This window comes from Bufo gargarizans, chromosome 2 (genome assembly GCF_014858855.1).
Source record: "Bufo gargarizans isolate SCDJY-AF-19 chromosome 2, ASM1485885v1, whole genome shotgun sequence".
NCBI lineage: Eukaryota > Metazoa > Chordata > Amphibia > Anura > Bufonidae > Bufo > Bufo gargarizans.
The window spans coordinates 73,917,901-73,941,166 of record NC_058081.1 but is presented as its reverse complement, the minus strand read 5'-3'; the positions used below and the strand labels follow the sequence as shown (position 1 = coordinate 73,941,166).

General features: G+C 45.8%; 1 protein-coding gene across 1 annotated transcript in view; it reads left to right on the top strand.

The window, feature by feature from the left end:
• LOC122929472 (choline transporter-like protein 1) overlaps window positions 1–23,266 on the top strand; it is a 179,468-nt gene that overhangs the window by 131,596 nt on the left and 24,606 nt on the right. The window contains exons 10-13 of the mRNA XM_044283063.1: window positions 9,770–9,935; window positions 10,039–10,195; window positions 11,546–11,629; window positions 14,220–14,357. Of these exons, the coding sequence (XP_044138998.1) occupies window positions 9,770–9,935; window positions 10,039–10,195; window positions 11,546–11,629; window positions 14,220–14,357 (545 nt within the window). The remainder of the gene's footprint in view (window positions 1–9,769; window positions 9,936–10,038; window positions 10,196–11,545; window positions 11,630–14,219; window positions 14,358–23,266) is intronic.

Sequence of the window (23,266 nt, the reverse complement as noted above, 5' to 3'; positions counted from 1 at the left end):
CGATTGGGTTCAGGTCCGGTGACTGTGGAGGCCAGGTCATCTGGCGCAGCACCCCATCACTCTCCTTCATGGTCAAATAGCCCTTACACAGCCTGGAGGTGTGTTTGGGGTCATTGTCCTGTTGAAAAATAAATGATGGTCCAACTAAACGCAAACCGGATGGAATAGCATGCCGCTGCAAGATGCTGTGGTAGCCATGCTGGTTCAGTATGCCTTCAATTTTGAATAAATCCCTAACAGTGTCACCAGCAAAGCACCATCACACCTCCTCCTCCATGCTTCACGGTGGGAACCAGGCATGTAGAGGCCATCCGTTCACCTTTTCTGCGTCGCACAAAGACACGGTGGTTGGAACCAAAGATCTCAAATTTGGACTCATCAGACCAAAGCACAGATTTCCACTGGTCTAATGTCCATTCCTTGTGTTCTTTAGCCCAAACAAGTCTCTTCTGCTTGTTGCCTGTCCTTAGCAGTGGTTTCCTAGCAGATATTCTACCATGAAGGCCTGATTCACACAGTCTCCTCTTAACAGTTGTTCTAGAGATGTGTCTGCTGCTAGAACTCTGTGTGGCATTGACCTGGTCTCTAATCTGAGCTGCTGTTAACCTGCGATTTCTGAGGCTGGTTACTCGGATGAACTTATCCTCCGCAGCAGAGGTGACTCTTGGTCTTCCTTTCCTGGGGCGGTCCGCATGTGAGCCAGTTTCTTTGTAGCGCTTGATGGTTTTTGTGACTGCACTTGGGGACACTTTCAAAGTTTTCCCAATTTTTCGGACTGACTGACCGACCTTCATTTCTTAAAGTAATGATGGCCACTCGTTTTTCTTTACTTAGCTGCTTTTTTTCTTGCCATTATACCAATTCTAACAGTCTATTCAGTAGGACTATCAACTGTGTATCCACCTGACTTCTCCACAACGCAACTGATGGTCCCAACCCCATTTATAAGGCAAGAAATCCCACTTATTAAACCTGACAGGGCACACCTGTGAAGTTAAAACCATTTCAGGTGACTACCTCTTGAAGCTCATCAAGAGAATGCCAAGAGTGTGCAAAGCAGTAATCAAAGCAAAAGGTGGCTACTTTGAAGAACCTAGAATATGACATATTTTCAGTTGTTTCACACTTTTTTGTTATGTATATAATTCCACATGTGTTAATTCATAGTTTTGATGCCTTCAGTGTGAATCTACAATTTTCATAGTCATGAAAATAAAGAAAACTCTTTGAATGAGAAGGTGTGTCCAAACTTTTGGTCTGTACTGTGTGTATGTGTGTATATATATATATATATATATATATATATATATATATATATATATATATATATATATACACAGTAGATATAAAAAGTCTACACACCCCTGTTAAAATGTCAGGTTTCTGTGATGTAATAAAATGAGACAAAGATAAATCATTTCAGAACTTTTTCCACCTTTTAATATGACCTGTAAACTGTACCACTCAATTGAAAAACAAACTGAAATCTTTTAGGTAGAGGGAAGAAAAAATATAAAAATAAAATAATATGGTTGCATAAGTGTGCACACCCTTAACCACTTCAACCCCGCTAGCTGAAACCCCCTTAATGACCAGGCCACTTTTACACTTCTGCACTACACTACTTTCACCGTTTATTGCTCGGTCATGCAACTTACCACCCAAATGAATTTTACCTCCTTTTCTTCTCACTAATAGAGCTTTCATTTGGTGGTATTTCATTGCTGCTGACATTTTAACTTTTTTTGTTATTAATCGAAATGTAACGATTTTTTTGCAAAAAAATGAAATTTTTCACTTTCAGTTGTAAAATTTTGCAAAAAAAAACGACATCCATATATACATTTTTCGCTAAATTTATTGTTCTACATGTCTTTGATAAAAAAAAAATGTTTGGGTAAAAAAAAAAATGGTTTGGGTAAAAGTTATAGCATTTACAAACTATGGTACAAAAATGTGAATTTCCGCTTTTTGAAGCAGCTCTGACTTTCTGAGCACCTGTCATGTTTCCTGAGGTTCTACAATGCCCAGACAGTAGAAAACCCCCACAAATGACCCCATTTCGGAAAGTAGACACCCTAAGGTATTCACTGATGGGCATAGTGAGTTCATAGAACTTTTAATTTTTTGTCACAAGTTAGCAGAAAATTATGATTTTTTCTTTATTTATTTTTTTTCTTACAAAGTCTCATATTCCACTAACTTGTGACAAAAAATAAAAACTTCCATGAACTCACTATGCCCATCACAAAATACCTTGGGGTGTCTTCTTTCCAAAATGGGGTCACTTGTGGGGTAGTTATACTGCCCTGGCATTTTAGGGGCCCAGATGTGTGAGAAGAAGTTTGCAATCAAAATATGTAAAAAATGACCGGTGAAATCCGAAAGGTGCACTTTGGAATGTGTGCCCCTTTGCCCACCTAGGCTGCAAAAAAGTGTCACACATCTGGTATCGCCGTACTCAGGAGAAGTTGAGGAATGTGTTTTGGGGTGTCATTTTACATATACCCTTGCTGGGTGAGAGAAATATCTTGGCAAAATACAACTTTTCCCATTTTTTTTTTTATACAAAGTTGGCATTTGACCAAGATATTTATCTCACCCAGCATGGGTATATGTAAAATGACACCCCAAAACACATTGCCCAACTTCTCCTGAGTACGGCGATACCAGATGTGTGACACTTTTTTGCAGCCTAGGTGGGCAAAGGGGCACACATTCCAAAGAGCACCTTTCGGATTTCACCGGTCATTTTTTACAGATTTTGATTTCAAACTACTTCGCACACATTAGGGCCCCTAAATTGCCAGGGCAGTATAACTACCCCACAAGTGACCCCATTTTGGAAAGAAGACACCCCAAGGTATTCCGTGAGGGGCATGGCGAGTTCCTAGAATTTTTTATTTTTTGTCACAAGTTAGTGGAATATGAGACTTTGTTAGAAAAAAAAAAAAAAAAATCCATCATTTTCCGCTAACTTATGACAAAAAAAAAAAAATTATAGGAACTCGCCATGCCCCTCACGGAATACCTTCGGGTGTCTTCTTTCCAAAATGGGGTCACTTGTGGGGTAGTTAAACTGCCCTGGCATTCTAGGGGCCCTAATCTGTGCGAAGTAGTTTGAAATCAAAATCTGTAAAAAATGACCGGTGAAATCCGAAAGGTGCACTTTGGAATGTGTGCCCCTTTGCCCACCTTGGCTGCAAAAAAGTGTCACACATGTGGTATCGCCGTACTCAGGAGAAGTTGGGGAATGTGTTTTGGGGTGTCATTTTACATATACCCATGCTGGGTGAGATAAATATCTTGGCAAAAGACAACTTTTCCCATTTTTTTTATACAAAGTTGGAATTTGACCAAGATATTTATCTCACCCAGCATGGGTATATGTAAAATGACACCCCAAAACACATTCCTCAACTTCTCCTGAGTACGGCGATACCAAATGTGTGACACTTTTTTGCAGCCTAGATGCGCAAAGGTGCCCAAATTCCTTTTAGGAGGGCATTTTTAGACATTTGGATCCCAGACTTCTTCTCACGCTTTCGGGCCCCTAACATGCCAGGGCAGTATAAATACCCCACATGTGACCCCATTTTGGAAAGAAGACACCCCAAGGTATTCCGTGAGGGGCATGGCGAGTTCCTCGAATTTTTTTTTTTTTGGCACAAGTTAGCGGAAATTGATTTTTTTTTTTTGTATTTTCTCACAAAGTCTCCCTTTCCGCTAACTTGGGACAAAAATTCCAATCTTTCATGGACTCCATATGCCCCTCACGGAATACCTTGGGGTGTCTTCTTTCCGAAATGGGGTCACATGTGGGGCATTTATACTGCCCTGGCATTTTAGGGGCCCTAAAGCGTGAGCAGTCGTCTGGAATATAAATGTCAAAAAATTTTTACGCATTTGGATTCCGTGAGGGGTATGGTGAGTTCATGTGAGATTTTATTTTTTGACACAAGTTAGTGAAATATGAGACTTAGTAAGAAAAAAAAATAAAAAAAAATAAATTCCGCTAACTTGGGCCCAAAAAAATGTCTGAATGGAGCCTTACAGGGGGTGATCAGGGAGTCTATATGGGGTGATCACCCCCCCTGTCATTGATCACCCCCCTGTAAGGCTCCATTCAGACGTCCGTATGATTTTTTGCGGATCCACGGATACATGGATCGGATCCGCAAAACGCATACGGACGTCTGAATGGAGCCTTACAGGGGGGTAATCAATGACAGGGGGTGATCAATGACAGGGGGGGTGATCAGGGAGTCTATATGGGTGATCACCCCCCTGTAAGGCTCCATTCAGACGTCCGTATGATTTTTTACGGATACACGGATACATGGATCGGATCCGCAAAACGCATACGGACGTCTGAATGGAGCCTTACAGGGGGGTGATCAATGACAGGGAAGTGATCAGGAAGTCTATATGTGTGATCACCCCCTGTCATTGATCACCCCCCTGTAAGGCTCCATTCAGACGTCCGTATGTGTTTTGCGTTTCCGATCTGTGGATCCGTAAAAATCATACCGACGTCTGAATGGAGCCTTACAGGGGGGTGATCATTGACAGGGAAGTGATCAGGGAGTCTATATGGGGTGATCATGGGTGATCAGGGGTTCATAAGGGGTTAATAAGTGACAGGGGGGAAGTGTAGTGTAGTGGTGTTTGGTGGTACTTTACACAGCTACCTGTGTCCTCTGGTGGTCGATCCAAACAAAAGGGACCACCAGAGGACCAGGTAGCAGGTATATTAGACGCTGTTATCAAAACCGCGTCTAATATACCTGTTAGGGGTTAAAAAAAATCACATCTCCAGCCTGCCAGCGAGCGATCGCCGCTGGCAGGCTCGAGATCCACTCGCTTACCTGCCGTTCCTGTGAGCGCGCACGCCTGTGTGCGCGCGTTCACAGGAAATCACGGCTCTCGCGAGATGACGCATATATGCGTGACTCTGCGCAGAGCTGCCACCTCCGGACCGCAGATCTGCGTTAGGCGGTCCGGAGGTGGTTAAACTAATACTTTGTTGAAGCACCTTTTGATTTTATTACAGCACTCAGTCTTTTTGGGTAGGAGTCTATCAGCATGGCACATTTTGGCTTGGCAAGATTTGCCCACTCTTCTTTGCAAAATCACTCCAAATCTGTCAGATTGCGAGGGCATCTCCTGTGCGCAGCCCTCTTTAGATCACCCCACCGTAGGGGTGGGCGATATGCGATATGAATTTGGGCCACGATATGGATTTTCGCCATATCGCCTATATCGCCGGACCGCGATATGATAATTTTCTCCTGAGCCGGCTGGCACAGCGGAGGGAGGAGGAGGGAGTCCCTCCCTCCCCACTGTGCGCGGCTGCCGCTGAACACCAATGAGGACAGAGTAGGAGGAGGAGGGGAGGGACTGTGGCCACTGCGCCACCAATGAATGTGCCGGCTATATCCCACAGGGTCTCCCTCCTCTCCCCCATCATTGGTGGCAGTTTGCAGTTCCGATCGGAGCCCCAGCAGTGTAATGCTGGGGCTCCGATCGGTTACCATGGCAGCCAGGAGTCACGCTACTGAATTCCTGGCTGCCATGGTATGTTAGTGAGCAGAGAGCAGCGCATTATACTCACGTGCGCTGTGGCCGCCGGTCGCTCCTTCTTCTGTCTGTGCGGTGGATTGCTAATGCTTACAGCATTAGCAATGCGCCGCACAGACCTATGAGAAGGAGCGACCGGCGGCCACAGCGCACGTGAGTATAATGCGCTGCTCTCTGCTTACTAACATACCATGGCAGCCAGGACTTCAGTAGCGTGACTCCTGGCTGCCATGGTAACCGATCGGAGCCCCAGCATTACACTGCTGGGGCTCCGATCGGAACTGCAAACTGCCACCAATGATGGGGGAGAGGAGGGAGACCCTGTGGCCACTGCCACCAATGATTAATACTGGGGAGGGAGGGAGGGGGGGGGCGGGCGGGGGTTGCGTTACCAGAGGAGGCAGATCAGAGGCTGGGGGGAGGCAGATCAGAGGCTGGGCTGGGGGGAGGCAGATCAGAGGCTGGGCTGGGGGGAGGCAGATCAGAGGCTGGGCTGGGGGGAGGCAGATCAGAGGCTGGGCTGGGGGGAGGCAGATCAGAGGCTGGGCTGGGGGGAGGCAGATCAGAGGCTGGGCTGGGGGGAGGCAGATCAGAGGCTGGGCTGGGGGGAGGCAGATCAGAGGCTGGGCTGGGGGGAGGCAGATCAGAGGCTGGGGGGAGGCAGATCAGAGGCTGGGGGGAGGCAGATCAGAGGCTGGGGGGGGGTGGCAGATCAGAGGCTGGGGGGGGGATGGCAGATCAGAGGCGGGGGGGGGGATGGCAGATCAGAGGCTGGGCTGGGGGGAGGCAGATCAGAGGCTGGGCTGGGGGGAGGCAGATCAGAGGCTGGGCTGGGGGGAGGCAGATCAGAGGCTGGGCTGGGGGGAGGCAGATCAGAGGCTGGGCTGGGGGGAGGCAGATCAGAGGCTGGGCTGGGGGGAGGCAGATCAGAGGCTGGGCTGGGGGGAGGCAGATCAGAGGCTGGGCTGGGGGGAGGCAGATCAGAGGCTGGGCTGGGGGGAGGCAGATCAGAGGCTGGGCTGGGGGGAGGCAGATCAGAGGCTGGGCTGGGGGGAGGCAGATCAGAGGCTGGGCTGGGGGGAGGCAGATCAGAGGCTGGGCTGGGGGGAGGCAGATCAGAGGCTGGGCTGGGGGGAGGCAGATCAGAGGCTGGGCTGGGGGGAGGCAGATCAGAGGCTGGGCTGGGGGGAGGCAGATCAGAGGCTGGGGGGGAGGCAGATCAGAGGCTGGGGGGAGGCAGATCAGAGGCTGGGCTGGGGGGAGGCAGATCAGAGGCTGGGGGGAGGCAGATCAGAGGCTGGGCTGGGGGAGGCAGATCAGAGGCTGGGGGGGGGAGGCAGATCAGAGGCTGGGGGGGGGGGAGGCAGATCAGAGGCTGGGGGGGGGGGAGGCAGATCAGAGGCTGGGGGGGGGGGGGGAAGGCAGATCAGAGGCTGGGGGGGGGGAGGCAGATCAGAGGCTGGGGGGGGGGGGAAGGCAGATCAGAGGCTGGGGGGGGGGAGGCAGATCAGAGGCTGGGGGGGGGAGGCAGATCAGAGGCTGGGGGGGAGGCAGATCAGAGGCTGGGGGGGGAGGCAGATCAGAGGCTGGGGGGGGGAGGCAGATCAGAGGCTGGGGGGGGGAGGCAGATCAGAGGCTGGGGGGGGGATGGCAGATCAGAGGCTGGGGGGGGAGGCAGATCAGAGGCTGGCGGGGGGGGGGGGGTGGCAGATCAGAGGCTGGGGGGGGGATGGCAGATCAGAGGCTGGGGGGGGGGGTGGCAGATCAGAGGCTGGGGGGGGAGGCAGATCAGAGGCTGGGAGGGCACAGGAGAGGCTGGCGCCATGGTCAGCTCCCTGCTGTTGTGTGCCCAGCCCAAAGCACAGGGCAGCAGGGAGAGTGTAAAGTCCTATTCACCCTAATAGAGCTCTATTAGGGTGAATATGACAAGAGTTCTAGACCTTAAGGAGGCCAATAGTTAATAAATAAAAAGTAAAAAAAAAAAAAGTTTAAACACCCCCCCCCCCCATATAGAAAACAATATATCGCAATATATATCGCACATGCTTAAAATTATATCGCAATATAGATTTTAGGCCATATCGCCCACCCCTACCCCACCGATTTTCAATCAGATTTAGGTCTGGGCTCTGGCTGGGCCATTCCAAAACTTTAATCTTCTGGTGAAGCCATTCCTTTGTTGATTTGGATGTATGCTTTGGGTCGTTGTTATGCTGAATGATGAAGTTCCTCTTCATGTTCAGCTTTCTAGCAGAAGCCTGAAGGTTTTGTGCCAATATTGACTGATATTTGGAACTGTTCATAATTCCCTCTAGCTTAACTTAGGCCCCAGTTCCAGCTGAAGAAAAACAGCCCCATAGCATGATGCTGCCACCACCATGCTTCACTGTGGGTATGGTGTTCTTTTGGTCATGTGCAGTGTTGTTTTTGGGCCAAACATATCTTTTGGAATCATGGCCAAAAAGTTCAACCATGGTTTCATCAGATGATAACACCTTTTCCCACATGCTTTTGGGAGACTTCAGATGTGTTTTTGAAAAATGTTGGCTTGGATGTTTTTCTTCATTAAAAAAAGGCTTTCGTCTTGCCACTCTACCCCATAGCCCAGACATATGGAGAATACGGGAGATTGTTCTCACATGTACCACACAGCCAGTACTTGCCAGATATTCCTGCAGCTCCTTTAATGTTGCTGTAGGCCTCTTGGTAGCCTCTCAGACCAGTTTTCTTTTCGTCTTTTCATCAATTTTGGAGGGACGTCCAGTTCTTGCCACATTTTCTCCACTTAAGGCCTCGTTCACACTTCAGTGTTTGGTCAGTGATTTCCATCAGTGATTTGTGAGCCAAAACCAGGTGCAACTCTAAACACAGAACAGGAGCAGATCTTTTCCTTCTACCTCATGTCTGTGGAGGCTCCACTTCTGGTTTTGGCTCACAAATCACTGATGGAAATCACTGACCAAACACTGAAGTGTGAACGAGGCCTAATGATGACTGTCTTCACTGTGTTCCATGGTATATCTAATGCCTTGGAATTCTTTTGTACCCTTCTCCTGACTGATACCTTTTAACAATGAGATCCCTCTGATGCTTTGGGAGCTCTCTGTGGACCATGGCTTTTGCTGTGAGATGCGACTAAGAAAATTTCAGGAAAGACCAACTAGAGCAGCAGAACTTTATTTGGGGTTAATCAGAGGCACTTTAAATGATGGCAGGTGTATGCTGACTCCTATTTAACATGATTTTGAATGTGATTGCTTAATTCTGAACACGGCTACATCCCCAGTTATATGTGCACACTTATGCAACCACATTATTATTATTTTTTGTTTTCTTCCCTCCACCTAAAAGATTTCAGTTTGTTTTTCAATTGGGTGGTACAGTTTATAGGTCACATTAAAGGTAGAAAAAGTTTTGAAATGATTTATCTTTGTCTCATTTTTTTTACATCACAGAAACCTGACATTTTAACAGGGGTGTGTAGACTTTTTATATCCACTGTCTATATATTTGTTTAAAAACGTTAACCTTTTCTTTATAATTCTTGTTGCATTGTAATGTACAGTAATTTTATCAGCATCGTATTACACTTGGAAGCAGGTGTGACTTAACATGGCAGGCCTGGGGGAGCTTTTAAAAGGCCATGACAGCCAATTGCAGATGATTGCGGGACAGAGGGAGCCTCTGTCTAACCACTGAGATGCCCCAACTGCTAATGTATTTTCTACTCTTTTAACTACTTAAAGAGGACCTTTCACTACTCTACAAACGAAAAACTAACTATACCTGTGGGCAGAGCGGCGCCCAGGGGTCCCCCTGCACTTACTAGTAAGTCTGGGCGCCGCTCCGTTCGCCCGGTATAGGCTCCGGTGTCTGCGCTCCCTCTGACTGATTTCTTGTAGGAGGCGTGTCCCTTGCTGCACTGCTGGCCAATCGCAGCGCACAGCTCATAGCCAGGCTATGAGCTGTGCGCTGCGATTGGCCAGCAGTGCAGCAAGGGACACGCCTCTTACAAGAAATCAGTCAGAGGGAGCGCAGACACCGGAGCCTATACCGGGCGAACGGAGCGGCGCCCAGACTTACTAGTAAGTGCAGGGGGACCCCTGGGCGCCGCTCTGCCCACAGGTATAGTTAGTTTTTCGTTTGTAGAGTAGTGAAAGGTCCTCTTTAATGTAACTTCTCTTTTTAGGTGACGCATTCAAAAATGAACAAGGATTTGTTGAGTTCAAGATCAACGGTCCTTTGCAATACATGTGGTGGTATCATCTAGTTGGGCTCATATGGATCAGTGAATTCATTTTAGCCTGCCAACAGATGACAATTGCAGGAGCTGTAGTCACCTATTATTTCACAAGGTAACATTTTTTTTATAGACTATATGCTAGTATAAAAATGGAGAATGGGAGTTGTATTACATGTGTCTGACTAAGACACTTCTACATAATGTGTTCTCTGCAGAAACAAGCAAGACCTCCCATTTACTCCTATTCTGGCTTCAGTAAGTCGACTGATTCGTTACCATCTTGGGACAGTGGCAAAAGGAGCCTTCATTATTACTCTGGTGAAAATCCCAAGAATGATCCTCATGTACATTCATAGCCAACTCAAAGGGAAGGTAAACGTCATTACAATTGATGGTGTGGGCTATCTTTGAGTGGATTTTGTCAGCATTGCTGTATGAAAAGAAGTTAGCATTTAAGGAAAAAACACCAGTTTGTTCTGGTCAAAGATAACATGGACTAGATTCATAACAATATGATATGTGCAATATTTTCTATTGACTGTCCAAATTGTCCACTTCTTAACCGTGCAGGAGGATCCTAGCTTTCCAAAAGATTTATTCATGGAATTCTCCTGTCTGGAATATTCCTCTGGCTGCTCTTCCTACTCTATCTGCTAGACTCTTGATTTGAGCATGGGACCTATCGCCATAGGATGTCATATGATACTACAGCGCTTGCTCCCTAGCTGATATGAAAATAGTTCATTAATGTTTGGATTGCCCTAGTAATGTACAAATGATCAAAGGCACCAAGGATTTCTATTAAAAAAACTATGTTTTACTAAGTTCTTCACTAAAAATGGCAGTGCAACATACATTATATAGGTATAAATGCGTGTATATATAGTGTATTTTTTTGCCCTACAAGATGCACCTAGGTTATAGAGGAGGAAAATAAGAAAAATATTTTTCATCAGACCTCCAATCGGACCTCAGATCAGACCACATTGTTAATTAGACCTCAGATCAGACCCCGAATGTTAATCGGACAAAAAAAATCAACTCCCCTCTCCTGTACCTTCTGAGATCCAGCGCTCTTCCTGCCGCACTGTGCTGTCACCTGACATCGCACAGCATGAGGTCACAGAGCACGGTGCACAGGTCACAGCACAGAGGACAGCGCCAACACCCAAAAATCGGTGAGTACAAAGCCAGCCTGCTGTACTAATAAGCGCTTCCAAGCAGCTTTGGGGTGGATTTTGCTGTGGAAACGCTGTAAATCCAGAGTTAATTCTGCTTTGGAAAATCTACCCTGTGTCACCTGACCATAAAAAATCTTCTGCAAGAATTTATGATTAATATTTTGTCATTTCAGTTCCATCGTTCTATCACAATATATTTTTCCCTAAAGTAAGCTGTCCTTTCATGAAATCCTAGGTGGTTTAATGTACAGCATGTCACCAGTCAAAGTGACGAAGCATATTGTCACTTTGACAAGAGGTGAAAAATTAATTTGTTGGAATCGTAATATCTAGGGATTGTTCCCAGAACCACACTGCTGTAATGCTCGTTTTCTTCATTTAATAAACATTTGAGATGTCTTTGTCAGCCATGTATCATGTAAAAGATGGGAATCATTTTACTGTACCTCATAGCACCAAAACTGCAGTTACAAATCTGATCTGAGAGGTCTCTGTAAGTGATCACATCAGTGACCAAATACATATCTTGTTAATGTTCTAGGAGAACGCATGTGCCCGCTGTATGTTGAAATCCTGTATTTGCTGCCTCTGGTGTCTAGAAAAGTGCCTCACATATTTAAATCAGGTGAGAACCAGATCTGTTACTCTTTGAATGACACATAATATATTTGTATATCCATCCAGCCTCAGGGTATGTTATCAGATAGGTGGGAGTCCAGCACAACCCTTTTCAGCAGGTAATTGGCAGATGTGCGAGAGTTGGATCCTCACCGATCACATATTGATGACGTATCGCAATATCACCCCCACCAATCAGCCACAGCCTCCTCGCAGCTTACCAAGCACAGCACTGTTCGCTGGATAGCGGCTGTACTTCAATGGGACAGCTCCTTCCTGTTCAAGTGACTAGGAAGGAGACATCCCATTGAAGTAAATAGGATGGCTGATATGTAATTACACCGCTCCAGTTGCGACAGCAACAAGTAAGCAGAGAAGGCAGCGCTCATATGAGCGCTGTGTTCTCTTCAAACAGCTGATCGGCGCCCTGCTGATCTGTGACTGATGACGTATCCTGAGGCTAGGTCATCAATATAAAAAAAATGCGGACATCCCCTTTAAGTGCTCGGAAAACCCTGTTGGGGTTAATCGTTGATCTGTTGAACAAATGATTGACTTATTAAAGTGCTCCCACAAAAAATGTCATTCTTTGACCTGTTAGAAAGGTATGTGATGTAAACTGTAATTAATGTAAATTCTCTTACCAGTGATTGTATTTTTGAGCGTTAACTTCCCGTCTGATCCTCAGCAGTGACCAGCACTCTGACTTTCCAAATAACAACGCATCTTTTTTGTGTTGAGAGGAAGGCAGTTTGTCTCGGTGTTCCTATGGGAGCCTTAAAGGGGTTATCCGGGCTTTTAATAGTGATGACCTATCCTCATAAGAGGTCATCAATATCAGATCGGGGGGGGGTCCAACACCCGGGACACCTGCCGATCAGCTGTATAAAGGGAAGTCGCGCGCAGTGTGCACATGCCTTCTACCGTCTCTCTTTCTGCTTGCTGCTGCTTTGCCATAGACATAGCAGCAGCGAGCAGGAAGAGAGAAGGGAAACTGCACATGCGCACTGCGCGCGCCTTTACTTTATAGAGTTGATAGGTGGGGGTGTATCCTGAGGCTCATCAATATTAAAAGCCTGGAGAACCCCTTTAATTTCAGTCTCATAGGAGTGAATAGAGAAGTAACTGACTTCCTGTCCCATTTGGAGATCAGAGTACTGGTCACATGACACAGCTGAGGATCAGAAGGGAGGGGATAACTCACAAATACAGTCACTGGTAAGAAGATTACCTTCACTACAGTTTACATCATGTACCTGTCTAACAGGTCAGAGAAGAAAGATTTTTGTGGGACTGCCTTTTAGGCTACTTTCACACTTGCGTTCAGAGCGGATCCGTCTGAGACGAATCCGCTCATATAATGCGGACGGTGGATCCGTTCAGAACGGATCCGTCTGCATTATATTGTAAAAAAAATTCTAAGTGTCAAAGTAGCCTCAGACGTATTCGTCCAGACTTTACATTGAAAGTCAATGGGGGACGGATCCGTTTGAAAATTGAGCCATAGTGTGTCATATTCAAACGGATCCGTCCCCATTGACTTACATTGTAAGTCTGTACAGATCCGTTTGCCTCCACACGGCCAGGCGGACACCCGAACGCTGCAAGCTGCGTTCAGGTGTCCGCCTGCTGAGCGGAGCGGAGCCCAAACGCTGCCAGACTGATGCATTCTGAGCGGATCTGCATCCACTCAGAATGCATTAGGGCTGGACGGAAGCGTTCGGGGCCGCTTGTGAGCCCCTTCAAACGGAACTCACAAGCGGAGCCCTGAACGCTAGTGTGAAAGTAGCCTTAATGATGCGTTTGGCTGACCCAGCCAAACGCATTTTATTCCTTTTTATCAATTACAGTAATTCAAACTAGCCATCCTTTTTCGGGTGAAGGATGAACTATCTTTCTGGGAATGTTGTTTGGACTACTAACTATTGGATTCAGTGCTGTATTGTAGAAGAGTTATTTTAATATAGCAAGAAGTATATATCGAGACCATAAGTTACTTCCACAAGATATTTATCAGCGATTTATATTTTTATAATGCATTGAATTTTGCAGAATGTTCCACAAAACATGATCCACCAAGATTTACATTTCCTTTGGGAACCTTTAAAGACAATACTTCCACTGTATAATAGCGAACACTGTGGGTATTTCCTATACAGATTCCAGGGTAGCTCTCTCTTTGGCAAGATGTACACAGGAATAATTCTGGCCAAAAGCTGATCTTTTTCCAGCTCTTGTTCATAGTTATGTTTTACAATATGCAGTGACACAAATAGCTGGCGGTGCCGTTACAGAACGGCTATGCGGGCTGGGTCATGCAGGGGCCTTTTCCGGTCTATGAAGTCTATTTTAGAAGAGCGTAAGGGCAGGGGTTGTCTTTCTGAGAAAATATATTTATAAATGTAATTCATTGACAGAAAAGAGGTCATATTGTTCATCTGCCCTGAGTAGGTACTACTGAGCATGCATCTTCTCTGAGAGAGCCATGTAGGACAAGGCGGCATGTGTATTATTAATCATTTCTCTCCTGTACCTGGAACTGTGCAATCTCTGTAGAAGTCATGTTGTATCACTTTCCTGTATTGCTTTATGTTTAGAATGCATATACAGCCACTGCTATCAACAGCACAAATTTCTGCACTTCCGCAAAAGATGCCCTTGTTATTCTGGTGGAAAATGTACTGAGGGTTGCTGCCATCAACACAGTGGGAGATTTTGTACTCTTCCTTGGAAAGGTAACTATACAGAATGCCTAGTAATAACATGATTTTCTGTCTACATCATGCTTGTTTTCCAGAAAAAAATTGTGTGTGTGTATATGTATATGTATATATAATATATAATTATAATGTGTGGATATATATATATATATATATATATATATATATATATATATATATCCTACTATATCTCTGTACATATACAGTATAAATAGTGCTGGACCACTGAACATTGCATTAAAGGAAAGTTACTAACATACATATAAACATGTGAAAATTGCATATTTGCACTAAAATATTAAGATTTTATATTGCATTGTGACCATGTTCACTATACCATAAAGCTAATCCATCAGCAGATTTGTTCCTATGACACTGGCTGCTGACCTGTTACATGTGCACTTGGCAGCTGAAGACATCTGTGGCTCCCATGTTCATATGTTCCCGCACTGCTGAGAAAAATGATCTTTTAATATATGCAAATTAGCCTCTAGGAGCAACGGGGGCGTTGTCATTACACCTAGAGACTCTGCTATCTCTGCAGCTGCCGTGCCCTCTGCACTTTGATAGACAGAGCCAGGTAGTTAATACATATTCACGTCTGGTCCTGTCAAAGTGCAGAGGGCAAGGCATTTGGCGATAAAGTTTAACAGCAATTGCTCCTAGAGGCTCATTTACATATATATATAAAAAGAATTCTCAGCAGTGCAGGCACATATGAACATGGGACCAACACAGATGTCTTCAGCTGCCAAGTGCACATGCAACAGGTCAGCAGCCAGTGTCATAGCTACAAATCTGCTGACTGATGTCCTTTTAAATGTGACGTTTACTTGTACAACAGGAGGCTCCGTCTTTCATAGGACCGGACCTCCACACAGCATATCTAGCATATCATTAAAACTGGAAATAAAGGCTAACCAATGTCTTTTAGTTACAAGTTAATAGTTGCGATCTATTGACAATACCTGTCTTCCATGTTTCACTTCTAATTGACTTGCAGCAAGCTTCCAGCATGTAAAGGGCTATATTCTTTTTCACAAGGTGTATTATGCTTCCTCTGCATTATGCCGTCTAATAATTTACTGCACAGTTTCTTCATGACCTATCCTTTTGGCTTCTGCTGAGGGGAAGAAAAAAAACTTTGTTACCTTTCCACTTGCAATTTCGCAAAGTAGTGTAATGGAGCTGAACCAGCTGTGTAGCCCCCCCCCCCCCCATGAACTGTACTAGGAATGGACAAGCGGTGATAATGGCAGTGAGATTGGATGTGGGGCCCAATATGCAATATAAACTGCCTTCAAATTACCATAATATCCATAAACCGTATGATCAAAATCATCACATCCTCTGTCTACCGTACAATCACTGCACAGCCCTAGATACAGTGATGTATGCCTGCGTTGAAATGCTTTTGGATCCCCACTATGCATGTGTTATGATTTTTATGTTGAACATCTTTGTGCAGGCAAGTTATCATATTACCGGTGTCTGAAATGGCTTTCTATTTGATACACAATATTTTTTTCATTGAGCACAGTCCCCTCCAGCTGAGAACCTCTGAAATCTCCATCAAAGCTTGCTGCCGAGCAGAATCCAAGGACAGATAATTCCATATACTTATCCTGAGTGTGGGCAGTAACCTCCAGATGAGATCGCCCATTCTTCACACTGGCAGCAGCGTTTGTCAATCGTCTCCTAGCACTTGATGATACATAATTCCATTTGCCATAAAATGTCGGTCTAAGAGAAGTGCACCTGTCATTTGTGGGATCATACATTCTTTTTAACCTAAAATACTAGCAGGTTATGCTGCAATTTTTCAGATGGGTGAATATTACATGAATGCACATTTTTAATTTATATTTAAAGAGGACCTGTCACCGCTCCTGACATGCCTATTTTAATAGCTACATGCATTCCCCATGTAATAACAATCCTGGTGCATCTATTCTTATGGCTCTATGCTGTGCTGTTCCTTTATTACTCCTGCTAGAAGTTATGAATGAATTGCTAATAGCCTTTAGTAAGGGTACAGAGTGTTGGTAACCAGTTGAGGGGGTGTACCTGCACAGTCTGAAAATGGCAGCACTAATTGGATAGCGTCAGACTGTGCACCCCCCCCACTGATTACCTCCCCTCTGTGCCCTTACTGCAGACTGCTAGAAATTCATTCATAACTTTTAGTAGAAATAATAAAGGAATGGCACAACATAGAGCCATAAGAATAGATGTTCCAGAATTGTTATTACATGGGGAATGCATGTAGCTATTAAAACAGACATGTCAGGAGTGGTGAAATGTCCTCTTTAACCCCTTAAAGGGATTCTGTCACCTCCCCTAACCCTAATTTTAAAGCAGTCATGCAGCACAGCTTACCTTGAATAGGCTGTGCTCTTCTATCTTGTAATCCGTCCAGTAGTTTATGAGAAAATCGACTTTTATGGTTATGCAAATTAGCCCTGAAGGTGCCCAGAGGGGCGTTTTTGTTCCCCTTAGTGAGCCCAGTAACGCCCCTCTTACAGTGCCCAAAACGCCTTCCTTGCGACTGTCTAACCGCCCACAGCCTCTCATCCCTCTCCTCCCCCTCCCTCACGGCCAAACGAACTCTCGCACAGGCGCAGTACCCACTGAGGGCTGCGCCAGTGCGATCTGCAGGAGACTGAGGGCAGGAGCTTCATCCTCGTCACTGGGCATGCGCCGAGCCCAGTGACGTCAGATGCTCGCTCTTCCCTGACTGAGGGAAGAGCGAGCATCGGACGTCATTGGGCTCGGCGCATGCCCAGTGACGAGGATGAAGCTCCTGCCCTCAGTCTCCTGCAGATCGCACTGGCGCAGCCCTCAGTGGGTACTGCACCTGTGCGAGAGTTCGTTCGGCCGTGAGGGAGAGGGATGAGAGGCTGTGGGCGGTTAGACAGTCGCAAGGAAGGCGGGTTGGGCACTGTAAGAGGGGCGTTACTGGGCTCACTAAGGAGAACAAAACGCCCCTCTGGGCACCTTCAGGGCTAATTTGCATAACCATAAAAGTCGATTTTCACATAAACTACTGGACGGATTACAAGATAGAAGAGCACAGCCTATTCAAGTTAAGCTGTGCTGCATGACTGCTTTAAAATCCGATTTTGGGTTAGGGGAGGTGACAGAATCCCTTTAACCACTCCAGGACCGCCGTACGCAGGATTGCGTCCTGCCGGCGGCCCTGCTCTTCTGGGTGGACGCATATACGCGTCCTCCCGCGAGAGCCGAGATTTCCTGTGAACGCGCGCACACAGGCGCGCGCGCTCACAGGAACGGAAGGTAAGCGAGTGGATCTCCAGCATGCCAGCGGCGATCGCTCGCTGGCAGGCTGGAGATCTGATTTTTTTAACCCCTAACAGGTATATTAGACGCTGTTTTGATAACAGCGTCTAATATACCTGCTACCTGGTCCTCTGGTGGTCCCTTTTGTTAGGATCGACCACCAGAGGACACAGGTAGGTCAGTAAAGTCGCACCAAACACTACACTACACTTCACCCCCCCCCCCCCCCCCCCCGTCACTTATTAACCCTTTATGAACCCCTGATCACCCATAATCACCCCATATAAACTCCCTGATCACCCCCCTGTCATTGATCACCCCCCCTGTCATTGATCACCCCCCCTGTCAGCCTCCGTTCAGACGTCCGTATGATTTTTACGGATCCACGGATACATGGATCGGATCCGCAAAACACATGCGGACGTCTGAATGGAGCCTTACAGGGGGGTGATCAATGACAGGCGGGTGATCACGCATATACACTCCCTGATCACCCCCCTGTAAGGCTCCATTCAGACGTCCGCATGATTTTTACGGATCCGATCCATGGATCCGTAAAAATCATGCGGACGTCTGAATGGAGCCTTACAGGGAGTAATCAATGACAGGGGGGTGATCACCCATATACACTCCCTGATCACCCCCTGTCATTGATCACCCCCTGTCATTGATCACCCCCCTGTAAGGCTCCATTCAGACGTCCGCATGATTTTTACGGATCCACGGATACATGGATCGGATCCGCAAAACACATGCGGACGTCTGAATGGAGCCTTACAGGGGGGTGATCAATGACAGGCGGGTGATCACGCATATACACTCCCTGATCACCCCCCTGTCATTGATCACCCCCCTGTAAGGCTCCATTCAGACGTCCACATGTGTTTTGCGGATCCGATCCATGTATCCGTAAAAATCATGCGGACGTCTGAATGGAGCCTTACAGGGAGTGATCAATGACAGGGGGGTGATCACCCATATACACTCCCTGATCACCCCCTGTCATTGATCACCCCCCTGTAAGGCTCCATTCAGACGTCCGCATGATTTTTACGGATCCATGGATACATGGATCGGATCCGCAAAACACATGCGGCCGTCTGAATGGAGCCTTACAGGGGGGTGATCAATGACAGGCGGGTGATCACCCATATACACTCCCTGATCACCCCCCTGTCATTGATCACCCCCCTGTAAGGCTCCATTCAGACGTCCGCATGTGTTTTGCGGATCCGATCCATGTATCCGTAAAAATCATACGAACGTCTGAATGGAGCCTTACAGGGGGGGTGATCAATGACAGGGGGGTGATCACCCTGATCACCCCCTGTCATTGATAACCCCCCTGTAAGGCTCCATTCAGACGTCCGCATGTGTTTTGCGGATCCGATCCATGGATCCGTAAAAATCATACGGACGTCTGAATGGAGCCTTACAGGGGGGTGATCAGTGACAGGGGGGTGATCACCCTGATCACCCCCTGTCATTCATAACCCCCCTGTAAGGCTCCATTCAGACGTCCGCATGTGTTTTGCGGATCCGATCCATGTATCAGTGGATCCGTAAAAATCATACGGACGTCTGAATGGAGCCTTACCAGGGGGGTGATCAATGACAGGGGGGTGATCAGGGAGTCTATATGGGTGATTACCCCCCTGTCATTGATTACCCCCCTGTCATTGATTACCCCCCTGTCATTGATTACCCCCCTGTCATTGATTACCCCCCTGTCATTGATTACCCCCCTGTCATTGATTACCCCCCTGTCATTGATCACCCCCCTGTCATTGATCACCCCCCCCCCCCCCCCTGTAAGGCTCCATTCAGACGTCCGCATGATTTTTACGGATCCGATCCATGTATCCATGGATCCGTAAAAATCATGCGGACGTCTGAATGGAGCCTTACAGGGGGGTGATCAATGACAGGCGGGTGATCACGCATATACACTCCCTGATCACCCCCCTGTCATTGATCACCCCCCTGTCATTGATCACCCCCCTGTAAGGCTCCATTCAGACGTCCGCATGTGTTTTGCGGAACCGATCCATGTATCCGTAAAAATCATGCGGACGTCTGAATGGAGCCTTACAGGGAGTGATCAATGACAGGGGGGTGATCACCCATATACACTCCCTGATCACCCCCTGTCATTGATCACCCCCCTGTAAGGCTCCATTCAGACGTCCGCATGATTTTTACGGATCCATGGATACATGGATCGGATCCGCAAAACACATGCGGCCGTCTGAATGGAGCCTTACAGGGGGGTGATCAATGACAGGCGGGTGATCACCCATATACACTCCCTGATCACCCCCCTGTCATTGATCACCCCCCTGTAAGGCTCCATTCAGACGTCCGCATGTGTTTTGCGGATCCGATCCATGTATCCATGGATCCGTAAAAATCATACGGACGTCTGAATGGAGCCTTACCAGGGGGGTGATCAGGGAGTCTATATGGGTGATCACCCCCCTGTCATTGATCACCCCCCTGTCATTGATCACCCCCCTGTCATTGATTACCCCCCTGTCATTGATCACCCCCCTGTCATTGATCACCCCCCTGTCATTGATCACCCCCCTGTCATTGATCACCCCCCTGTCATTGATCACCCCCCCCCCCCCCTGTAAGGCTCCATTCAGACATTTTTTTGGCCCAAGTTAGCGGAAATTTTTTGTTTGTTTTTGTTTTTGTTTTTTCTTACAAAGTCTCATATTCCACTAACTTGTGTCAAAAAATAAAATCTCACATGAACTCACCATACCCCTCACGGAATCCAAATGCGTAAACATTTTTTAGACATTTATATTCCAGACTTCTTCTCACGCTTTAGGGCCCCTAAAAAGCCAGGGCAGTATAAATACCCCACATGTGACCCCATTTCGGAAAGAAGACACCCCAAGGTATTCCGTGAGGGGCATATTGAGTCCATGAAAGATTGAAATTTTTGTCCTAAGTTAGCGGAAAGTGAGACTTTGTGAGAAAAAAAACAAAAAAATCAATTTCCGCTAACTTATGCAAAAAATAAAAAATTTCTATGAACTTGCCAGGCCCCTCATTGAATACCTTGGGGTGTCTTCTTTCCAAAGTGGGGTCACATGTGGGGTATTTATACTGCCCTGGCTTTTTAGGGGCCCGAAAGTGTGAGAAGAAGTCTGGGATCCAAATGTCTAAAAATGCCCTCCTAAAAGGAATTTGGGCCCCTTTGCGCATCTAGGCTGCAAAAAAGTGTCACACATGTGGTATCGCCGTACTCAGGAGAAGTTGGGCAATGTGTTTTGGGGTGTCATTTTACATATACCCATGCTGGGTGAGAAAAATATCTTGGTCAAATGCCAACTTTGTATAAAAAAATGGGAAAAGTTGTCATTTGCCAAGATATTTCTCTCACCCAGCATGGGTATATGTAAAATGACACCCCAAAACACATTCCCCAACTTCTCCTGAGTACGGCGATACCAGATGTGTGACACTTTTTTGCAGCCAAGGTGGGCAAAGGGGCACACATTCCAAAGAGCACCTTTCGGATTTCACAGGCCATTTTTTACACATTTTGATTGCAAAGTACTTCTTACACATTTGGGCCCCTAAATTGCCAGGGCAGTATAACTACGCCACAAGTGACCCCATTTTGGAAAGAAGACACCCCAAGGTATTCCGTGAGGGGCACGGCGAGTTCCTAGAATTTTTTATTTTTTGTCACAAGTTAGCGGAAAATTATGATTTTTCTTTTTTTTTCTTTTTTCCTTACAAAGTCTCATATTCCACTAACTTGCGACAAAAAATAAAAAATTCTAGGAACTCGCCATGCCCCTTACGAAATACCTTGGGGTGTCTTCTTTCCAAAATGGGGTCACTTGTGGGGTAGTTATACTGCCCTGGCAATTTAGGGGCCCAAATGTGTGAGAAGAACTTTGCAATCAAAATGTGTAAAAAATGGGCTGCGAAATCCGAAAGGTGCACTTTGGAATATGTGCCCCTTTGCCCACCTTGGCTGCAAAAAAGTGTGACACATCTGGTATCGCCGTACTCAGGAGAAGTTGGGCAATGTGTTTTGGGGTGTCATTTTACATATACCCATGCTGGGTGAGAAAAATATCTTGGTCAAATGCCAACTTTGTATAAAAAAGTTGGAAAAGTTGTCTTTTGCCAAGATATTTCTCTCACCCAGCATGGGTATATGTAAAATGACACCCCAAAACACATTCCCCAACTTCTCCTGAGTACGGCGATACCAGATGTGTCACACTTTTTTGCAGCCTAGGTGGGCAAAGGGGCACATATTCCAAAGTGCACCTTTCGGATTTCACCGGTCATTTTTTACACATTTTGATTGCAAAGTTCTTCTCACACATTTGGGCCCCTAAATTGCCAGGGCAGTATAACTACCCCACAAGTGACCCCATTTTGGAAAGAAGACACCCCAAGGTATTCCGTGAGGGGCATGGCGAGTTCCTAGAATTTTTTATTTTTTGTCGCAAGTTAGTGGAATATGAGACTTTGTAAGAAAAAAATAAAATAAAAAATCATCATCATCATTTTCCGCTAACTTGTGACAAAAAATAAAAAGTTCTATGAACTCACTATGCCCATCAGCGAATACCTTAGGGTGTCTACTTTCCGAAATGGGGTCATTTGTGGGGTTTTTCTACTGTTTGGGCATTGTAGAACCTCAGGAATCATGACAGGTGCTCAGAAAGTCAGAGCTGCTTCAAAAAGCGGAAATTCACATTTTTGTACCATAGTTTGTAAACGCTATAACTTTTACCCAAACCATTTTTTTTTTTGCCCAAACATTTTTTTTTTATCAACGACATGTAGAACTATAAATTTAGCGAAAAATTTATATATGGATGTCGTTTTTTTTTTTTGCAAAATTTTACAGCTGAAAGTGAAAAATTTCATGTTTTTTGCAAAAAAATCGTTACATTTCGATTAATAACAAAAAAAGTAAAAATGTCAGCAGCAATAAAATACCACCCAATGAAAGCTCTATTAGTGAGAAGAAAAGGAGGTAAAATTCATTTGGGTGGTAAGTTGCATGACCGAGCGATAAACGGTGAAAGTAGTGTAGTGCAGAAGTGTAAAAAGTGCTCTGGTCATGAAGGGGGTTTCAGCTAGCGGGGCTGAAGTGGTTAAGGACACAGCCTTATTACACCTTAGGACCAGGCCATTTTTTGCAAATCTGACCAGTGTCACTTTAAGTGCTCATAACTTTAAAACACTTTGACTTATCCAGGCCATTCTGAGATTGTTTTTTCGTCACATATTGTACTTCATAACACTGGTAAAATGAAGTAAAAAAAATATATTTTTTTTGCATAAAAAAATGCCAAATTTACCAAAAATTGGGAATTGCAAATTTCAAAGTTTCAGTTTCTCTACTTCTGTAATACATAGTAATACCCCCAAAAATTGTGATGACTTTATCATTCCCAAAATAATTCAAACATGAAGTAGACATATGGGGAATGTATTTAATTTTTTGGGGATGTTACAAGGCTTAGAAGTTTAGAAGCAAATCTTGAAATTTTTCAGAAATTTACAAAAACCAAATTTTTAGGGACCACTACAGCTCTGAAGTCACTTTGCGAGGCTTACATAATAGAAACCACCCA